This window comes from Saccostrea cucullata, unplaced genomic scaffold, assembly GCF_032062105.1.
Source record: "Saccostrea cucullata isolate Sc308-1 unplaced genomic scaffold, CSIRO_AGI_Scuc_v1 ctg246, whole genome shotgun sequence".
Taxonomy (NCBI): domain Eukaryota; kingdom Metazoa; phylum Mollusca; class Bivalvia; order Ostreida; family Ostreidae; genus Saccostrea; species Saccostrea cuccullata.
In genome coordinates, this window is record NW_026934303.1 from 19,834 (window position 1) to 42,938 (window position 23,105).

The 23,105-nt window shown below is 34.2% G+C and overlaps 1 protein-coding gene across 1 annotated transcript; it reads right to left on the reverse strand.

Annotated features, from left to right (window-relative positions):
- Positions 1–1,272: 1,272 nt before the first annotated feature.
- Positions 1,273–9,353, reverse strand: LOC134240405 (tyrosine-protein kinase receptor Tie-2-like). The gene is made up of 7 exons (XM_062722497.1): positions 9,288–9,353; positions 8,656–8,880; positions 7,644–7,895; positions 7,396–7,533; positions 7,147–7,287; positions 6,544–6,684; positions 1,273–1,491 (listed from the first exon to the last, which is right to left on the reverse strand). The coding sequence occupies exons 1-7, from the start codon at positions 9,340–9,342 to the stop codon at positions 1,286–1,288; spliced, it is 1,158 nt and encodes a 385-aa protein (XP_062578481.1). The 5' UTR covers positions 9,343–9,353; the 3' UTR covers positions 1,273–1,285.
- Between the last annotated feature and the right edge of the window lie 13,752 nt (positions 9,354–23,105).

Here is a 23,105-nt window from a genome sequence, read left to right on the forward strand (position 1 = left end):
TCGAATCAGATGAGGGACATCAACACCATGTGTTGGTTTTGTTGGAATAAATTGTTAAGTAAATTAGGGAAGTTGCCGTTGGAACGGTGAAAAGGCTGACGTCATTCAGTTCATTTATAAGTTTCCTATAATCATTTATAGTCAGTCAACAATCCAAATATGTAAAAGATGTGACAGTCTCTATATTGAATTTTTTATATAGTTCACCAGGATATATCGCGTCGACATATAAATGGAAGTAATTATTGACAATTGATAAGCATTTTTACAGTATATTTAAATGTCGGAAAGGAGGCAACAGCAAGAGATTTCTTGTTTCATACAGAAATTTTTGAATAATTTCTGCTTCATGCAAAAGAAACAGATCTTGGACACAATCACTGCTCATCGTAATTTCAAAAGATTGCTAAGAGACCTTCTTAGTCATTAGAAACTATACCAAAATTGCCAATAAGGAACACAGTGTCTTTTTTATATCAGCTCTTGAGTAGAATGGTGACTTTTATGTAAAATTAAAATATTTTTAAGGAATTAACTTTTGAGAAGAACAATCACAAAATATAAAATTTGCGAGTTCCGCTTTTTATGGGGGAAGCAGATAGACCAAAAACCCTGCTTTCTAATTTATTGTGAGGAATGGTTGTATAAAGGGTGGACAGGTCTTAAAGATATGCTTTTGATGTTTGAAGAATTATAAGATTTTTCCAAAATTTCCTTCATAGCAGTTTATATTTTTGTGAGGACTAAGGATAGGAAACATAGTTGAACTTTTACTGCACCTTGCAAAATATCAACCACGACGCAGTAGTTAAAGTGTTTGCTCTAGAGTTGCTTCTATATTGCGGATTTGAATCCCACTGCTTGATGAGAAGATTGGGGTCCTTCGGATGAGACTTATAAGCAAAGATCACGTGTCGCAATAAAAAAAAAATCCCTCGTGAGTAAAGGTCTAAAGTTGCAGTCCTCCACTGGCAGGTTGTGTCCCCTCAATATGAGTAACGAGATCTCCAAAATCTCAAAGGAACTGTATACCAACAAACAACCACTATATCTTTGTTTGCAAAGATTTTATGAAGCTTGTGCACGTAAACTCATGAGTTTCAAGTGGAACTCAGTGGACTGAAGTTTGTTAACTTTGTTATGAGAGTTAATAAATTTCAAGTTGCATGATTAAATTATATTATTTTTATTATTTTGAAAAATGTGGTGATAACAGAATTTTTAAATTTTAATGTGAAGAACTCTTCTTCAATTTAAAAAAAATGTTATGGCCTTTGAGACTAGCTTAAAAATGTCCTAAATAACTGATTGCCAAGGTGAAAAAAAATACTGCATTAAAAAACTCACTTTCATTGCATATAAGTCCAATAAATCCATCTTGACATCCAAGGTCACAGTGTCCATCTTGGTGATTACAATGGTTTATACCGTGTCGGCAGTGGTTATTGCACTGTTTTGTGCAATTCAATCCATAGAATCCAATGGAACAAGCTAGGTACAACAAAATATCATATCAGACTGTACATAATCTACTAATGATAGAATAAAAACTGAATTATTCCAGGTTAAATTTAGTTTTATATCTGAAACATTTGTATCCTATAACTTTTAACAGGTATTACTGAAACCAAATTAAAATCTTTATGAAGAGGGTAGCACTTGAAAATATGGATTTCTCTTAAAGATTGTTAAAATTAAGCATAATATACGAAAGCCTATTAGGATCAATCTAAAGAAAAAAATTAAAGGCGTTATATCGCCTTTCAAAAAGGCGTAATAACGCGAAAAAAGGCGTTATAACGCCTTATGAAAAGGCGTTATTACGCCTTTCTGTTCCAAAAGGCGTTATTACGCCTTTCCAAAACTCGTTATTACGCCTTTCCAAAAGGCGTTATTACGCCTTTCCAAAACTCGTTATTACGCCTTTTCGAAAGGCGTTATTACGCCTTTCTAAAAGGCATTATAACGCCTTTCCAAAACTCGTTATTAGGCCTTTCCAAAAGGCGTTATTACGCTTTTCCAAAACTCTTTATTACGCCTTTCAAAAAGGCGTTAATTATTACGCCTTTCTAAAAGGCATTATTACGCCTTTCCAATCAAAAAGGCGTTATTACGCCTTTCTAAAAAGCGTTATTACGCCTTTCTAAAAGGCGTTATTATGCCTTTCCAAAAAAGTTATTATGCTTTTTGAATAACCATTAATTTGCATTTAACAGCCCCGTGCTTTTAATAGCCCCTACCCCCCCCCCCCCCCCCCCCCACACACACACACACTCCACTGGCCAAATTCGTGGGGCAAATACTCGGTAAAACTTTATTTAAATGCAATAATTTGCCACAGTTTTACATACTGCAACAAAATGTTCAGGAACCAAGAAACCAATAGTTAATTATAATATTTAAACTTAGCAAGACTTTTCCTCAAAAGTGTGTATGTTTGGAGGGGGGGGGGGGGGTTTACCCCATTGCACTCGTATTACTGGCCTACATGAAAAGGAAAAGGCGTTATCTTATGTTAATAAATATATAAAGATTTAATTAAAACCATCTTTATTTATGCAATTCTCCATATTCCTGCACATCTCACTGACAACTGTTTGCATTCGTATTAAGAGAAGGCAACACTCTACTTGTGAAGAACTCGAATATAGGCAGATTTATCTTGGAGCTTTGCTTGCCATGTATTAAAATTTATGTTATTTGAAGATATTTTTCTCTCTTCTTGGAAAAAAGCAGGCAACTATTTGCATGGATATAATGAGCAATTGAAATCAATGACCCTTGGTAGAGGTGTGCCTGGTATGAAAGAAGGACTTAGTTGGTTCAACACTGAAAATGTATGACGCATTTAAAAATCTTTTTTCCTGGAAATCTAATTGCTATCTGTTTAAACTATTTTTTGAGAAATTAGTCCTATATCTAATTGTGAAGTTCATGTCCCAAAAGTACGACTTCTGCACCCCCCCCCCCTCGGTTGGGCTAAATATGTTTAGTTATGTATTGAAAGTAAAAGGCGTAGTAACGCCTTTTGGAAAGGCGTAATAACACCTTTTAGAAAGGCGTAATAACGCCTTTTGGAAAGGCGTAATAACGCCTTTTAGAAAGGCGTTTTGGAAAGGCATAATAACGCCTTTTGGAAAGGCGTAATAACGCCTTCTAGAATGGAAAGGCGTAATAACGCCTTTTAGAAAGGCGTTATAACGCCTTTTAAAAAGGCGTAATAACGCCTTTTGGAATGGAAAGGCATAATAACGCCTTTTCAAAAGGCGTTATGCCTTTTTTCGCGTTATTACGCCTTTTTTTCGAAAGGCATTATAACGCCTTTTAATTTTTTTTCTCTCTAGATTGATCCTAATAGGCTTTCGTAATAATAAAACCTTGAACTAAAATCTGATGAAATCGAACCAAAAGTATGTGAGATTAGAGTTTTGAAAAATCCAAGTTATATTTATTTAAACTTTGTTACCGCAGCAACAATATTCCTCGAAATTAATACCCGTCTCATAAGTCCACCATACAAAATAAGTGTTGCCCGGGTGGCGCAGTGGTTAGAGCTTCTTCTCTATAATAAGGAATTTATCCTTACGACGCGGGTTCGAATCCCACTGTGGTGCCACTGTGAGACCGGTTCTTCAGTTTATACCGTATAAATCGAGGTCCCTTGCTGCAGTACGTACTGGCACGAAAAAGATCCCTCACTGCTCAAGGGTCGTAAGTGCTGAGTAAAAGACAGAAATTTGAAGCTCTCCACCTGCAAATGGTGGCGGCTCCAATGAATGAAAAATTTTCGAGAGGGCCGTTAAACAACTGACAAACTAAGTAACATGGCATACAGATTTAAAAATTTCATGATTAATCAATATCAAGATGTCAGAAAGTTCCAGTGCATTCAGAAAGGTGTATATAAAGCTATTGTTTATTTGTTATTGGAAATATACATGGTCTTTTCCCCTTTTAACAGGTCGGAGAGAATACTCGAAATCGGGTATTATCTGTGAAATCGCGTATAATACCCGATATTAGGATATCGTTGAATCTGCGAAATCGGGTATTCCGTGCAACTTTCTTTAAAAACAAAAGAATAAAGCAACGGCGCATTATGCCACTTACTGTTACTTGTACATCAGTATCTTGTGGATTTATTTTTATTAAACCTAATTCATACGGTTGTCAAATAAGTTTAAAATCACACGACAAACACTGCTGGGGTAACAAAGAGGACATAATGGCGTTATTATTTTTCAATATAATTTCTAAAAACAAATAACTACACTTCGTTTGTCATTATTTCCCATTAAAGTATTCCATATACTTAATTTTCTAATTTGTGCACTATTCACAAAATGTGAAACTTTAAAGAAATTAAACGACTAACGCCGTCTTATGCATTTTTACTGAAAAATGTATGGCGTCCCTTTCACGTGAAATATAAATTATTCCTAACAGTTAGAGAGTGCAGTATAAGCGGGTCATACTTGTATATCTCTGCCATAATAGAATACCAACGTTATTATAAAGAAGAAAATACAATAAGATTAAATAAATACCCACGGGAAAACAGGTTGAAAATAGCTAATTGAAGGTGAGTATCTTTTTTATGTCAATTTAGCATAGAAATTTTTATTCAAAGACACCATAAATTATTTGGTTGCATTCTTATCGATACAAGATATGCTATTTTTTCTTTATTTTATGCATTTGTGTGAAAATTGAGAGGGAGAAGTCATATGAACAGGATTTTTTTTGTGTGGGGGGGGGGGGGTTTATAAATAAAAGTCAAATGTGTTCATCTTTTCATGAGCTTACAATACATTGAATTTCTCAATATAGATCGAGGTACAGTCATATTGAAATATGAATTACATAGTCAAAATTTCACATTTCTTATAGTGTTAACGTTTATTAATATGTTAATGAACAAACTGAAATAATGGAGTGTTCAATTGCCTTTGAAACTCTTGTTTTCCTTTTTGGGAATATAATTCCTCCTCGGACATTAAAATTTCATAAAAATTGTAGCCACTTCCTTTCTTTATTATACTATTTGATAGACAGGGTAAATTTTACCTCTTTACCTTCTATATTTTTCTTATATCGCTATCTTATACCTCATTATAATATGCGAATACAACGCACTATCTGATTGGTTCTAGACAATATGTCACAGTTTTCTCTTAGTTATTTTATCTATGATACTTATTACTCATGGCAGTAACTTTTCCTAATACTGAACTATAATGAAAAAATGTGTTAAGAAAAATAAACATGAATTCTAGTTACTTGTAGTCTCATATTGTGTTAGAAAATAACAGGTTGCTTTTTGTTTACCTATATAATTTTTATTTGATGAATAAATCTTCCCTACAATTAAAAATATATAACCGAGTTCAACCGACCGTGACATTCAAAGAGAGGTCTCTTGGACACATGTAGAACACAGTCGAGGTTGTTTTGTCAGAGGTGGTCAAGAAGCCTTTAGCCCCCCCCCCCCCTTTGAAGTCGCCAAGAAATGGTAAAATATTGATGACTTAGCGAAATTAAACGATCAACAGTTATGTTCTCTCATAAGCTGTATTCCTGAAACTATTACTGTCTCTACTAAAATGTTGAAGACATATTCTGCAAATATGTATGAATGATAAAAAAAAAGATTTTCCAAAAAAAAAAAAAAAAAAAAACAGAGAGAGGTTTTTTAGCCGAAATTTTAGACATTTTTATCATTACATTATTTATATATTCATAAATAAATTTGATTTAATGCACAAGATGAATGTGAAAGTAAATAATGACGCATAATTATATACGATAAACAATCCCTTGGCATCATATCTTGTGTGTGAAATGTGTTCCCGTATAATTTGATTTATTTACAAATTGTTCATGTTTGTCGTGTTGATGTGGAATTATTATAAATTCCCGAATTCTGATACTTTACCATTCTGTTGTGTTGGGAATGAACATTAGGAAGATCCATATACTTTCAACATTATGAAAAATATAAAGCAAATCGAACGCCTTTTTCTGTGCAGATCATGAAATGTACTGACCTCCACGGGTATTTGTTGTCCTGAGCGCATTAATCTTGACGCCCAAATTCTTACTTGGCTGGTGATACCTTTAGAAAACATGAGTATTTAGATGAAAGTTAACTCGGCAACATGCACCATCCCATTGTTTAAGTTTTATTAGGTGATTACACCTCCTATACCCGATTTCGCGGAATTCAACGATACCCTAATATCGGATATTATACGCGATTTCACGGATAATACCCGATTTCGAGTATTCTCTCCGACCTGTTTAAAGCTTTTACTAATGTTCAATTTTATAAAAGAAGTTTAAACTAGATAATGCATATGAAATCGAAACAGTCTTTTAAAAAATGATAAATTTAGAAGATAAGTATTCCATTTGAATCATCAACTTCAAAAAATCGATATATAGAATAATGTACATATATATATGAAATATAAAAATATAGAATATATTCGTGAATATTAATCTATGTCAAATTAATATTAGCTTTAAAGGTCAACTGAACACCTTTATCACAGTGCTCCCCCGTACATCCAGGTTTACAGCCGGAGTTACAACTTCCTGTTGTTCTGTTACAAGAGACGCCATTTACACAGTGCCCGCTACAGTTGTATATACAATCAGGACCATACGTTTCTGCCGGGCATTCTGTAAAATTCAAACTTATCTAAAGCATGTTCATTACCACTTTCTAGGAATTTAAAGTATTTCGGCATACGTTCTCGTGTCTTCATCGTCAGATAAATATGTATGAATTAAAGGATTCTCATTGAAATTCTCCGCTAACACTACATGTGTTGTCATTCTAATTCACTATAACTTACACTAATTATATTTAATTTTCAAAACTTGCTATATTTATAAATTATCACAGATAAAGTAAATGTACCTCTGTCAACGGTGCCTTTGCCATTCATAAATAAGTAAGAAGTTCTTAAAATTTTTTTTCAAATAAAAACAAAAAGTAAAATGCAGAAGAAAAAAAAATTCTATACGGTTTCTTTTGGCAGAAATAACAATTTAGTTAAAATGGTTAAAAGAAAATTCAGAATAACCATTAATTTTAGATATTTCTAATTTTTTGGATAGGGAAAGTGAAGAAACTGTTACGTTTGCTACATTCCGTTCCTGTCCATCCGTCAGCACAACCCTCATCACAGTCTCCAGTATTATGATTACAAGGTTTGCTGTCTCTACACTGCCCAATACACGGTATTCTGCACTCCAGACCGTAAAATCCAGCAGGACAGGCTTGTCAATTAAAGAAAAATGTTGAATAATTATGATTTCCTTAAATGAAAAACAGTTCAAATCATAAATCATACCAAATGATATTCAACAACATACTACAAACCTTACAGTTATTACAGAACTCTCCAATCCAGCCAGGTCTACAACCCAGACAAGAGCCATTCACAATGTAACATCTACGTTCTTGACAATTTTCTGGACATGAGAGATCACAGCCAAATCCATAAATACTAGGATGCTTACAACCTATGAATTATTTTAGAAATAACTAATACTGAATTTATGACACTGATTTTTTCTTAAATTAAAAATGCGTACAAACCGTCAAATCTTATTCATATTCCGTGCTTGATTACCTGTAACCGTTACTTCACACAATTCGGTGAAAACGTTTGAAGTTTGGTATCCTGTAGGGTACGTTATTCCTTTCAGTCTTTCGTTGTAAAATATTACAAAACGCCCCTGAGTTACACATGTAGTATTGAAATCCAAGGGAGGTAATTCTGGTCCATCTTTGTAACATCGGTATCCGTTCTCTTTTTTTGTTGAATTGGACACATAAAGGGAGAACCCGGCAAAACGCCCTTGTTGTCTCATAATCATTGTTCCTAGAATTACAAAACATTTGGTGTTTATATAATTTTTTACAATAAAGATTTAGAAATTATTCCTACAATATAAGCACACTGCTATAGATTCTTGCCGAATACATATACTTGATAGCTGGTTTAACTCTTTCCCGCATGCTTACCAATAAGGTACTGAGGAGGAACTGTCAGAGGGTAAGAATTTTGAAATAATTTCTCTAGCAGGACAAATGTAAGTTCTCCGAATATCTAATGTTGTGCTGTTCAAAAAGATTACTTAATGACTCCCTCGCTGTACAATAAATACTTCTTTATTCCTAAAGACACGCACATGGCTCAATTAAGAATTCTTGTATGAAGCTTATGTAAAGATGTCTATCTGTGAATTGATCAAAATGGTCACTTATAAAAGGCCTCTTGATGCTTGTTGCAGCTTAATTTGCATTAACACAAATTTGTAAAGAAAGTATAAAGCATGGACCCTTGAAAATTCCAGAGGTTGGATCAGTTGCCCAGGAGGATTAAGTATCCCCTGCTGAACTATGTATTGATCAGGTAGATGGAATGTTTTGTAGACAAATCAGTTAAAAGACGAGGCCTTACAATCGGTATTAAGCTAGTCAGCCAAAATACACTAGCGAATCTTTATTAATTTCCGTGTAGACTACCACTTAAACTATTGTTTGTACATGTATTCTCTTTGCATGTAAAACAAGCAATATTTGTTGCTCAGTAGTTAATCAAATGATTTAAAACAATCATTCCATTAATTTTTACTTACTATTGTCTGCACCATAATCCTGGAACTGTATCCTGATACCGTATATACTTTTTATGTCTCCTAGATCTACATACCACCAGACTGATTTCAATGGAGAAGATCCACCAATGTCTAGGGTTTTCATACATGTTTGTACGTTTCCATCCACTGCAGTTGTGGCAGTACAGGGAGGCGAACAGACACCTGTTGAACTTTGACTGGCACTCTTGTTTGTTGATAAATCATCTGTAAAGATAATTTGCGTTTGTTTTGAAGAGATACCTTTTACAAGAGATATTGTAAAATAGTCCTTACTTTATTATATGTCCTATAACTTGTGTTCTAGCAACATATTATTCATTCTTCATGTAATGTACTGAACATTTTAGAAATAATTAACTTGAAATCTATGTCCCGTTCCTTTAAAAAATACTGTCTAAGACACAACTGGAATTTGACTGTCAAAAGCATTTAGTACAATTTTATAGATTAAAATTCTTTAAAGCAAACGCCCTTGATTTTCTTGCTATACAGACTAAGACAAATTAAAACCTCTATGCGTTTCAGCATTTTTTTCGTTTATAAAGAGAACAATTGTACAAGAACGCTAATAGCCTAGCAAGGAAATAAATTAACAGAGTGCTTGTACTCACCATATCCAAAAATCGTGACAATACTCAGAAACACCAAATAAATATAAATTTGCATGTTGTAGCATTTGTAAAAAGAGAATTAAAAAAAGGAATTGAACACTTATTAACCAGGAAGTAGTACGAAGAACTGACATAATTATGGTGGCATATATTAGCCAAACTTTGATGATTTTAGAATCTTATTTCATTTGAGATATTCTATTTTCTTGTGTGTACAAGAGTATAAAAATGAAATAAATAAATAGATCTTAATAAAGATCACAACAATCTAATAAAATCCTTTGCTTTGAAGATATTAAAACAGCAAAGTTTTCAAGACTCCAAAGAAATGAAAAACGAAAGTAGGTCAAATATGATCGTAAAGCTCTTTGATATTCTAGTGGTTTGGTAAGCACACCCTATTACCGGCAACTGGGACTACCGATGCAACTGGGACAGCAGACGGCAAAGTTGTTTTTCGCTATGACAGAGACCTAATTAATATCATATTTTAATTATTTTTGACTATCTATAACTTTCTTTATGTTGGTTTGGTTGTTTCTCACTTTGATCATACCTTAAACTATTTTTCTTTAGAAGAAAATTAAAAAAAATGAATAGGATTTCTTATAAAAACAAAATAAGAACAGAATAAAGTTAAATTTCAATACTTGGTCAAGAAAAAGGATCAACTCTTTACTCCGCGTCTGCTCTGGAGTCGCGGAGTAAGGAGTTGATCCCTACGTCGCGGGTTCGAATCCCACTGTGGGACGTGGAGACTGGATCTTCGAATGAGACCGTATAAACCGTGGTCCTGTGTCGCAGTAGTAGCTGGCACGAAAAGATCCCTCCTTGCTCAATGGCCCTGAGTGCCGAGTATAGGACAAAATTTGCAGCTCCTCACTGGCAAGATGTGGCGTCTCTATATGAGTGAAAAATTCTCGAGAGGGATGATAAACAACAAACAAACACAAGGTGTTAGATGTTTAATTGTATAATTTATTATTTCAGAAGATGAATGCCTTCTAAAGAATATAGTCTTTCTGCAAACATATGCTGCAAGTCTGCTGCACTGAAGCTTAATAAACCATGACAGACTTTAAAAACCTTTGTGTATGCAGCAAGTTTGCGGCAAGTATCGCCAAGTTTACAGCAAACAATTTACCATGCAAAAGAGGTTTACTGCTAGCCTGCTGTAAATATTGGATTTTACAATGAAAGATTAGAGAAACTAATAACGTATTGAAGCACAAAACTCCATTAAACAATACAAAATTGGAACAGAAAAAAAACCCAGGAAACTATAAAACATCAGAAGTGGATACAGGTCCCATGCATGGAGGAGTGAGCATCCCCTGCCAACCGGTCACATCCGTCATGTGCTCCATGTCATGATAAAAAACGGAAAAATCCGTCGACAATTCAGTGTGTAAATACTGGCCTAACAATTATTATGAAAAAATGTCAGTCAGTATTTGAATCAGTGATAAATTGTATTTGCTGACAAGGTCATTCTATAGAACTAACGAAATGATGACTTTTAAAAGGACTGTTGATATTCTTGTTTTATCAACTTGTTTGTCAAAAATTTATCTCATTTTAGAAATTGTACTTACGAAGAGCATGCTCTTGCGTATCGAATCAACTTAAGATTTATAAGCCCTGTATGTAGGTGATGATGGTATATTGATTCATACATGTAAGTAAGGGATCGGAAGTTGACGATCAAAAAGTTAAAAGTCATCACGATTATCATAAAAATAAAACAAAACCCTATCTTATCAGCCAGATGTTGTGTGCACCAGTATACTAGTATATACCTTACCTATTTCCAGAATTTTGCTTTTTTGTAATCATATAACATGGTATATACAGGTGTATTCCTACCAAAATACTGAGATATCTACAACTTCAATTCAAATATTTCAAAATGGCGAATTCTGTGTTGACCTAGGTACAGTCAGGGACCTATATACTATATAATATATAGGTCCCTGGTACAGTCTACATTTCATTGGCTGGTTTAACTTGTTTATTTTCTTGTGAACTTCATGAAAACCTTCAGAATGTTTCCAATGAACTTATTGCTGCAAACAACATATTGTCCTAGTGTCAAAGTAAGCCATCAACTGTAAAAGTCAGCGCTCCTCGCAAAAGTCAACTAAGCTAAAGCAAATTTATATTTCATCAAACTTTGTATCCATTGTTCCTGATTGCCATATTTCGTTTTAAGTCTGCTGTCATTGTTTGCCTTGTCTGTCGTTCACGACAGCCCAACTAATTTGTTTGATCCATCAAAATTAAGCGTGTGGGGTACTTTTACGAAACATATAAAACAACAAAGACTAAATTATGTCGACAAAATAGATTAAGAATGATTGGCAGTTTTTGTCATGGCTTTATTGATTAATAGTCAAATCAATCATCAATACAATCAATAGTCAAAATCAATCATCAATACAATTAATAGTCAAATCAATCATCAATACAATGAATACAATGATGTACACAAGGTATCTCTACAATGATGTACATAAAGTATCAATTCAATGATGTACACAAAGTGTATATTGAATAATTAATACACAATGGGTACAATGATATTCAATGATAAACAATGATATTCAGATATTCAATCAATGATGTACGCAAAGTGTATACATGTATTTACACAATGGGTACAATGATATGCATTGATATGCAATGTTATGCAATAATATGCAATGATATTCAATGATATACAATGATATTCAATGATAAATGAATTGCAATGAGCAGGTAGCAATGTATTACAAAGACAATGGTCTACGTCGACTTTATCAATAGTATATGACGTAGAATCAATAGCAATGGCACAATGACGGAAGCTCAATTATTGGCCACTGGCCCTGGAAGATAACAGGATCAGCAGCGAGCTTCTAGCAAAATTCGGCCAAATGTCTTCACATGGGAGCTAATAAAGCGTGGCATGTGAAGACATCCGCCACATGCGGCAAATTTTGCCCATGCCATGACAAAACTGCTATTTATTACAATTATGTAAAATTAATTACTGCTTGATATATATGCAGTATACCGTAGAACTAGGGAAATTTTATATGAAGATCAATAATATATGTAATGATCGATAAGTTTTCAATAGATCAATAGTTGCAAAGATGAATAATATATGTAATGATCAATAACTGTTTAATAGTACAATAGATCAATAGTTGCAAAGATCAATAATATATGTAATGATCAATAACTAAATGGAAATGGTAGGTAGCACTGCAAATTTTGACAAATTATTTTGATTATGTCACACTGAATGGTATAGAGAATAATGGTAGAATGTGCTATATGTGAAAGGTGAACACCCTCTGGATACAATTTTGATGAGCCCTGTTGAATATTCGGGTAGTGACTATACCCCCACCCCTTGTGGCAATGAACCAATATAATGAACAATTTATCCTAATGCAAGCCTTGTGTGACAACAAGGGCCTGAAATAATTTCTTGGCAGTATTTGTTACCCAATAAATTTTAACCTTGGTATTAAACATAATTGAAAACAAGACAGTCAATTTCATAAACTTTTGTAGAAGGCAAAGGGACATGGAACCAATACTATTACCCACAATGAATCATTATGACATGTGGGTTGTCATATTATGACACCAGAGTTTGAATATTTGAATGGTTGGACATTTTTCCAGGTCATTCCTTGTTGACCAAACCATCTGATAAGGATATTGTATTGTTCTAAGTCCAATTTGCATTATCTAAATTGATGAATGTGTGGATTTTTGCATAATACTATATTAAAGATGATCCAATAATCCATACTATTACAGAAGTGCCTACAAACTTAGAATACGTTAAAAAACAGTAAAAAGGTGTTGTCAAGTGTCTGACTGACTAAAACTGAATGTAAGTCTGAAATGCATGGATTTCCAATAAAACATACCATGACAGAAGTGCCTGCAAACTTAGGATAAATTTAAAAACAGTAAAAAGGTGTTGTCAAGTGTCTGACTGACTAAAAATAAAATTGAATGTAAGTCTGAAATGCATGGACTTCCATCTCCCTTTAATCTTTATATAATCTTCAGACAAGCCTGATAAATTCAAGTGTGTAGCGCCCCCAATTCTAAGAGTATTACCCTTAAATGTTTTAGTGTCAAAGCCAAGAAATGAAATAAATTTCTGTAGCATTAAAGTAATGGAATGACGAGAAGGCTTCAAGCCAAATTAAGCAAAAAACTGAACTGAATTTAATTGTCTATTTATTTATTATTATATTATTAACAATTAATTTTTTTTTTTAAATTATGGAATAAAGCTGCATTGTGAAATCTTCAGCTACATGCCACACATCCTGATAAAACTTTACTGTTTAACGAAAATTGAATGACAAAGGCCACAGCATTGAACAATACTGCATTTGAAAGGTGGGCTTATTGAAATTGACAATAATCAGCAAAACAAATTTTAACTCTTTACAAATGTGCTCTGGGATGAATATGTTTTGGCATAATTATGTTTGTTACTTCATACATGTACGAATGTATCCGCCATTTCGCGTGTATCTTGTATTTTATTTTTTGTATATATTGTACATATATTGTTGAACCTCATGTACCATTTATACGGTTTGAGTGAATAACTTGAACTTGAACTTCAACTTGGCTTGTGGAATTTTTAACTAGAACAAGAAATGTTGAATTAGTGGTTGGGCCTTCAATTTTAGCCTGAATTAATTGAAATTTCTATTTCCTGACAAGTTTGTTAGTGTTTAGGTACATGTAGTTTCTAACACACTAAGGAATCCTTGAAATTTATTTATTCGTTTATCTATTTTATGTTAAATACGTTGTGTGGCCTACAATTTTAAACTGATTTAATTGGAATTTCTATTTCCTGACAATTTTGTTGAAATGTTTAGGTAGTTTCTAAGACTCTAAGGAATCCTTGGAATTTATTTATTTATTAATATTTTATTTTTAATAAGTGGTTGGGCTTTCAATCTTAATCTGCATTAATTGGAATTGCCATTTCCTGACAAGTTGTTGAAATGTTGTAGTTCCCGTGCTATTTATTTATTATTTTTTATTATCATTAATTCATTTATTTTATTTTATTTTATTATTATTTTATCTACTTAGTTATTTATTTATTTTGGTTACCTACTGACTAACAATCCAATGGAGTTTAGATGAAAATTTTTCCTGCAGTAAGACATCGTCATTGAACACCCAAGTAGCATGCACTTATAAACGTTGGACACTGAATATTTTGCTCAAGGAAATCATTCCATTTTCCTCGTAACTTTTAAGGATCGTAAAATAACATTTCATGCATTATATTATGCAAATTCATCATCATAAAATACTTAACTTTTCACTATAAACATTTCAATTCATGGTTTCCAAATGAAATTCTATTTACAACACAAATAGACATCACGTACAATATACACAAACTTCACTAAACACAAATCTTACCAAATCTATGGTATATGAACCTGATCTGTAGATGGTTCCCTTCTCAATCTGTCATAGCTTACCCTCAACTCTCTCACTCCCTGTCAGATATGTGACTCTTTCTTCAAAGATATTTCTCAACGACACATGTTTACACGGAAGCCATGATGGATGGAATATTTTGCAGTCCGAACCCGATGATATGTGACACCGATCTACGTCGTGGCGGATCCAAGAGGCACGTGATCACTGCATGGTGGCTATTGGTAATGTCCAATGTATGTGGGCACCATTTGTAAACGTTGGTTTTAATAACAACGAAAAGTTGGTTTCGATTTCACCAAAGTATTAATACACTGAGGTCATGTTCGCAAACAAGAGTTCATCTACTGCGGTGGTTGCTGCACACGTGGTTAATATCGCCGTTGGGGATTATGCTATGATAATATTCTCACATCGGGCAATATGAATGGGCACTTAGTCCAGGATCTATTTGCCCTGATTATGTTCATATTTCCGACGTTGGACGGTCAAAGGAACACAAGATGAAGATGAATATTGTTGAGACTAAACTCGATGCTGAGCTTCAATGGATGACGGAAGATGGAAAGGAAGAGCAAATGCACATGCGTAATAGATGTGGCTAAATGAAGTCAGTGCATTTGAGTGAGAGTTATCTCCCCTGAACTTTTTATCTCTATTTGTCTCCATAACGGGACTTAACTCATATTGAGTTAAGTCGGATTTATTATGTACAACAAGAAATGTGACTACGGAGTAGCGGCTATGGTTTTATTAGCTCAGTTTGTCCATTTTTTCTTGAACAACGGTTGAAATTTCTTCTTTATTCTTGTTCTTATTTTGTTTTTATAAGAAATCATTGTTTTTTTATTCAGCAGAAAGTGTAAGGTGAGATCAAAACGAGAAACAACCAAACCAAGGTAAATGAATGTTATAAATAGTCAAAAATATGAGATCAATTAGGTCTCTGTCATAGGCAAAAACAATTTTGCCGTATACTGTCCCAGTTGCATCGGCAGTCCCAGTTGCCGGTAATAGGGTGTGGTAAGGATAAGGGTTTAATCATCTTCGCTAGCCAAGGGTTTCCGATCCGAAATCTACTCTACAACTCTTGGCAGATTTGGTTGAAAATTTTAGAACTCGCGCAAACGAATTTGATTGGCTGCGAAGTCCGAGTCTACGCAAGGTTTTTACTAATCGACGATTCTCGGCTGAATTAATAATAATAATAATAATAATAATAATTCTTTATTTAAAGAAGGTAACCCGATTAGTGCACGCACTATTCTTCCCCGGGGCCTTCCATAGACAAAAAATCGACATGTACATACATACATAAATATATATAAATATACACAATCAATAAATAATCATAAACTATTTCTACATTGTTTTACAAATTTTTTGACTTGATGCTTGAAAGCATTGAGTGTTTGAGACATTCTTATATGTACAGGTAAATTATTCCATAAGATAGCACCAGAGTATTGAAAGGAGTTCTCAAAGAGTTTACATTTATGAGATGGTACACAGAGGTCTAAATTAGATTCAGATCGAAGATTGTATCGATTATTACACTGGAAGTCAAACATACTATTTAGATAAGTAGGGTGAGAGTTAAACAATGATTTATATAACAAAACATATTTATTTACAATAAGTTGCTCATACACTGTGAGCCAATCTAGTTTCTCAAAGAGAGGTTGTGAGGGCGCATCAGGAGGAGCATCTAAAATACATCTTGCAGCACGTTTTTGAAGCTTATATACTCTGTCAAGATTTGAGTGAGATGTATTACCCCAAACAGTTAAACAATAATCAATTGAAGGCATAATATATGCATTGTAAAACAGCTTGCGTGTTTGAATAGGAAGAAACTTTTTAATTCTACGGAGGGCAGAAATTTTACGTGACAGTGTTTTACAAACATGGTCAATGTGTACATTGTATTGTAAAGAATTATCTGAATAAACTCCAAGAATTTTTTCATTTGATACAATATCAAGTTTTCTGTTAGATACAAACGGATTAATTTCATGCTCAGAAAAATTTGATCTCTTTTGATGCGTACCAACTAACATGCATTTAGTTTTTGTAGCATTTAGAACCATTTGATTTTGAGAACACCATTTTTCTATAAAAGCTATATCCGTTAATAATGTATCTACAATAGTTTGAGAATTTTTACTTGATGCATGTAAAGTGGCATCATCTGCAAATAGGTCTAATTTGGATTTTGAATTAAAGTCTGTTCGTGTTTTATGCAAAATTAGAGTAATATTTATAAGGGATGAAAGTTAGGACGTGATCTATGCTTTTAAAAAACAAGGGATTAATTAATTTGATTTTTTTTCTTTTAATTATATATGTTTTCAAGAATTATTGAAAGGACCACATAAGTCCGTGTTCCGCATTTTAGGTGCATCAATTTAAGCTAATCAAATGTCACGGCTCATTGATTATAGCGAGCGCAATAGACTAACGTGTACGAACGGAGGAAATTCGGGTTAAAATCTGCACATTGTTCCAAGAAATTTTTATCTCACCGCGTGAAAAAATTCCAAACTCCCAATAATCCTTTGCGGTGCATAGCAACATGGTGGCTAAAACATAGCAACAACTTACTTGAAAAAAAATTTACAAACAGCGATTTAATACAATCTCCATGCCACAAAACTATCGGTTGTGTTCTAAGTCAATATCACTTTTTATTTGACGTCATACTTTCGTCACTTAAACGGCTCGGGTATTTCCGATTTTGTCGGAAACTTCCGAAAAGTTCGGAATCTCGATCCCAATGCCTGGGAAGTGATATCTTTTTATTGCATTGTTTTCTTCTCTTTAATTTTAATTATCTGAGGATAGGCAGTGCAAGCTATGTAAAGGTTTTTGATAGTATATAACTGCGCTCGCACCAACGGTCGCACCGTAAAACATATTAATTGATACGGCAACAAGTAGAAAGTGGTGTCAAACTCTTGACTAAAAATCAACGAAGAACGATATTTTCTACACTTTTGAGGTGTGCCCACTGCCCGTAGCTGTATGAAGTTGTTTGGATCAGTGACGTATAGTTTGGATATATTCCACATCAAATTGCATGGAGGTCGCCATATTGTTTCAAACGTCATATTGATCTACGTATGTTACAGCTATTTTCATTGGACAAATATTAAAGAGCTTCAAGGGACTTAACTTAATTACGGCGATAGGTGGCGCAATCAAAGTTCCCGTTTGATAGGACTAAATCTGCCAAGGGTTGTAGAGTAGATTTCGGATCGGAAACCCTTGGCTAGCGAAGATGGGGTTTAATTAGATTTTACACCTTCTAATTTGGATTTAAAAAAACAATTTGTTGCTTATTATACTCCCACTTGAAAGAAGGAAGTCCAATATCTAATTTTAGAGGCCGTGTCTGTCCGTCTGTACGTTACCACTGATCTGATGGTACACTGTCATCCCTTATCCGTAACTCCTCATACCTCATTCGATAACTTAATGAGACTTTGTTAGAAGTGCCTTTGTGCACATTATATTTTGCTTTTTTTTATCAGATAGATATTTTGAGTTTCCCGAGACAAATTTCGAGCTGAAGGCTCAAGTGAGTTTTTTTTTAGCTCATCTGACCTGAAAGCTCAATTTAGCTTTTCTGATCACCCGCTGTCCGTCCGTCTGTAAATTTTCACATTTTCGACATCTTCTCATGAAAAACTGAGCCAATTTTAACTAAACTTGGTACAAAGCATCCTTTTGAAAAGGGAAATTTTAAAAATTGTTAAAATAAAGGGTCAATTTCTCTTCCAAGGGGAGATAATCAAGAAAATACAAAAATAGGGTGGGATCATTAAAAAAATCTTCTCAAGAACCACTAGACCAGAAAAGCTGAAACTTATGTGAAAGCATCCTGGAATGATGTAGATTCTAAATTGTTCAAAATCATGACCCCCGGGGATAGGGCGAGGGCCACAATAGTTACTTAGAAATATAATGGAAAACACTCTAAAAATCATCTTCTCAAGAACCACTGGGCAAGAAAAAGCTGAAACTTATCTGGGAGCATTCTTGGGTAATGTAGTAATGTAAATTCTAAATTGTTCAAATCATGACCCCAGGGGGTAGGGCGGGGCTACAATAGGGAATTCGAGTTTTACATTGAAATATATAGGAAAATACTTGAAAAATCTTGAAAAACTGGGCCAAAAAAAGATGAAACATTGTGGAAGCATTCTGGCGTAGTGTAGATTCTAAAATGTTCGAATCATGACCCTTTTGGATTGGGCAAGGTCAAGATAGGTATTACAAAGGGGAAATCTGTTAAATAACAGAATGATTAAAGTTACTCAGGTGAGCAATGTGGCCCATGGGCCTCTTGTTGATTAAAGAGTGTCCGGCGCCCGTCTGTCTTCTCTCCATTTCCCCCACATTTTCGTCTTCTTCTCAAGAACCATCGGGTTAATTTCTGCCAAATTTGCCACAAAGCATTCTTGAGTGAAAAGGAATTAAGATTTCTTCTCAGGAAGTGTCACACCCTCTTTCAAGGGGAGGGAGATTAAGAACTGGGGAAAATTGGTGCCATCTTTTAAACCACTGGGTAAGAAAAGATGTAAATTATGTGAGAGGTTTCTTTACATACTCTAGATTCAAGTTTATTCGTGTCATAACCATCGCTAAAGCTGGGCTATAAGAAGGGGTCAAAGTTTTAGAAAATATCTTTAAAAATCTTCTCAAAAACAGCTATAAGCTATAATGTTTGTTTGGTGTGTTTGCACAGAAGTACCCTCAGGAGGTGCAAATTCAAGTTTGTTCAAAGCATGACTCCAAGTGGGACCACAACAGGGGTCAAGGTTTTACATGGGAATATATAGATTTAATGGTTCAGAGACATCGGCGTAAAACGCATTGAAAACTTTGAATAGTGGAATGAATGACCTGGCAGCCATAAGAATGGACCTGTCAAATGGTATATAAGACTAAGCTCTGGGTAAATCGGGCATTTAGGGACTAGCTGAAGAAATTTGCCGTTGAATCAGCAATAACGAGTTAAGTGTAAGAGCAAAAATAAAAGTTTAAGTAATAAGCACCAGTGGCAAGTATCCTAGGGAATATCATTAAGTTCTGGGTTTAGTAAATTTGAAGAAGATTGAAACACTCGCGCGGTTTATCTGTGACCATAGGAGCCTAGGGAGAAAAACGATGCAGCAGGTATAGTATCTTATCCAGTTCGCCATCCTAGACAAGAAGTCAACTTTAGTTCTGTGTGATTTACCTTCAGAGAGCCAGAGTAAACGGAAAACTATATGGAGGGTAATCGTGTTCAAAAATCCAGACTTGTAAGTTTGTAAATGCAATCTTGTAAGTTTGTAAATTTGTAAATGCAATCTTGTAAGTTTGTTAATCCAAACTTGTAATCGTATCAGTTTCATAGTATACATATGTAAGTAGGTAATTCAGACTTCCAAGCATGTAGTTGAAACCGTGTTGACTTTAAGAATATGTGTATGTTTGAAGTCGTTAGTATTATTTAATTAATATTTGTCATTTCTTTTTGGGGGGACCCCCCCCCCCCTTTCCCCAGAGGAATACTGATACGTAACTGCATCTACTGAATGTTTTTTTTTTTTAAAATATGATAGTATTGCAATAATGTAATTAAGATCAAAACTGGGGCACTGATCATCGTTTCCTAATGGTTGGGCGTTAGCCTCGTAAGCCATGACCGGGAAGTTCAGAGTTGGATTGTTTTAAGTATCAACTAAACCCTCTTCCCCACACCTCCCCAATAAAATAAAGTCATCAGACTTTTTAAATTGAGGGGACACAAGCATATAATAGCTATATTTTCTATAGTATTCAATATATATATGTATATCGGCAAAATCCCCCCCCGTTCCTTACGGCCATGAAGGAAATAAAATAAAACTGGAAAATATAAACAAGAAGTTAGAAATAAAATAAGAAATAAAAAATGAAGTCGTTAGAATTTACATGTATTTAATTTGGAAAAGAAGAAGTTATAATAAAAATTTAAGAAAAATATTAAAAAAGGAATTGTTGCACTGATGGCCCTCCATAGTTTTTCGTAATCAAAATTCGACAAACATATGTAGACTTTACATTTGTAGAGTTGTGAATTGTCTTTGTGTTTTGTTCAGAGCGCGGAAATATAAATTCCGGAGAACAAAGTTTACAACATCAAACATACACACATTCATAATCTGAACTTAAGTCAACACAGTTGTATTTTCAGAACTACATGCTTGGATGTCTGAATTACCTACTTACATATGTATACTATGAAACTGATATGATTACAAGTTCGGATTTACAGACTTACAAGATTGCATTTACAAACTTTTGAACACGATTACCCTCCATAGAAAACCTATGTATACCTTAAATGAACCTGATCATAAATGTTACATGGAATATTCTCAAGAACAATTGAGGCACTATTAGTCATAACTATTTACTGATAAAGTAGTCTCTATGTAAGTTGTGTTTTGAAAGAAAAGTATTGAATTTTCAATTTTTGTCACCATGGTTATATAGTTTTTGGAAATCAAAAACCGGTACATAAAATTATATATCCTAGTTAAATCTTCTAAAATCTTGAACAATAAGACTTGATAAAATCATACTAAACAGTTTGAAGAATAATACTTACTAGTAGACAATTTTTCACAGAAATTTCTTTTTAACGTAACTATGGGAACACTTTCCAGACGCGGATCCAAGTATTGAAGTAAGGGGGGTGTCAAAAGTAGGCAGGGGGTCTGGCGGCCGCCTTCAGGCCCCCAGTGGGTCCAGGAGGCGAAGCCCCCGCAAGCTCCTGGATTCTAAAGATTTTGTAGGGTAAAAATGAGGTCTGCCGAGTAAAAATTTGTACTTTTTCTCTTTGAAACTATGATTTACGTTACCTTTGACAATTTTAAGGGGGGGGGGCGTGCGCCGGATGCGCCCCCCCCTTAAATCAACCACTGCTTTCAAAATCAAAAACAGTTACACTGAATTATCTATCTTAGTTTTAGTATAGTTTTCGGATGTCATGTTGAAATCAGGCCAAATTTCTTGGGGGTGAATTTTGTTATTTTTTTCTTTTCTTTTTTTTTTTTTGGGGGGGGGGGTCTCAATTTTAAATAATCATGTGGCATTGCTGTTTGCTGAAGTAAAAACTGATGAAGAAAATTATTGCAACACTGCATGTTCAAGGAAATTCCCCTTCAAATTTCCGATCGCTTGACGAAGGAACAGTTGCTACTCATTTTTAAAGACTTAGATTAGTTGTGGGTTTTTTTATTTAAAAAAAAAGAAAATATTTTTTTATTCCCCCATAATCGAAAATTAACAGGCATATACCTTTTGTTCTGTATGCCCATCTGTCTGTCTATTTGTCTGCAAAAACTTAACCTTGCACATAATTTTTGATTGGTTCGAAGCTTTGGCTTTCATATCCTTGTGACAAGATCTTTCTTTGAGTACCAACATCTTTGACCCCTTTGTCGGACTTTGACTCAATTTTGCAAAATTTTGGACAGTTAGACTGAGGGTGTCATATTTCACAGGTGTATTCTTTTTTGTGACCAAACATTCCCATGTGTACTAACAATTTGCACCCTCTACTCTCAAAAAACTTTAACCATTGATATTACTTTTTAAAAACATCTAATGTTTCTAGAGTTCTGCTTTTGCTCTGCTCCCAAGTTCTATTGTTTCAATGGTTTTCTGAGTGTGCTTACTGTTTGTTATCTCCATATATTTTCATGACTGTGTATTTCTTGTGACAAGTCTTTCCATTGGGTATCAACAATTTGGTCTCTTAACCTATACATTAGAGTTTGAACTACTTTACTGACAACTTCAACCTTGGTCATAACTTTGAACGGTAAGTGTACTTCTACTTTCTTGGCTTTCGTATTTCACAGATGCATTTCTGCCAGGGGCCCGTTTTACAAAAGGACTTACGACTTAAGACCAAGTTTAATTCTTCATATAACTTTTTAATTAAGATTATATTCGAAGTAAATTTAAACATTTTAAACTGAATGTGGTAAGATGTTTTTACACAAACAATTTCAAAGAGAATTATTAATTTTGCAAAATTTTACAATAATCTGAAGTTTTTGGTCTTAGTCGTAAGTTCTTTTGTAAAACGGGTGTCGTATAGTGAGACTTCACCCATAGTGAGGCTTCCCCCGGAAGGCTCACTATATAGTGAGTCTTCCCCCCGGAAGGCTGGCTATATAGTGAGCCTTCCCCCCGGAAGAATGGCTATAAAGTGAGACTTCCTCCACGGAAGTTTCACTATATAGCCGTTCTTCCGGGGGGAAGGCTCACTTTATAGCCAGCCTTCCC

Bases quoted from the DNA above. Each gene is read 5' to 3' on its own strand.
- LOC134240405 (XM_062722497.1), bottom strand. From the start codon at position 9,342: ATGCAAATTTATATTTATTTGGTGTTTCTGAGTATTGTCACGATTTTT. The intron at 7,896-8,655 runs GTAAGTAAAAAT...TTGTAATTCTAG, and splicing joins GGATTATGGTGCAGACAATA to GAACAATGATTATGAGACAA. The intron at 7,534-7,643 runs GTAATCAAGCAC...AATAATTCATAG, and splicing joins GTGTGAAGTAACGGTTACAG to GTTGTAAGCATCCTAGTATT.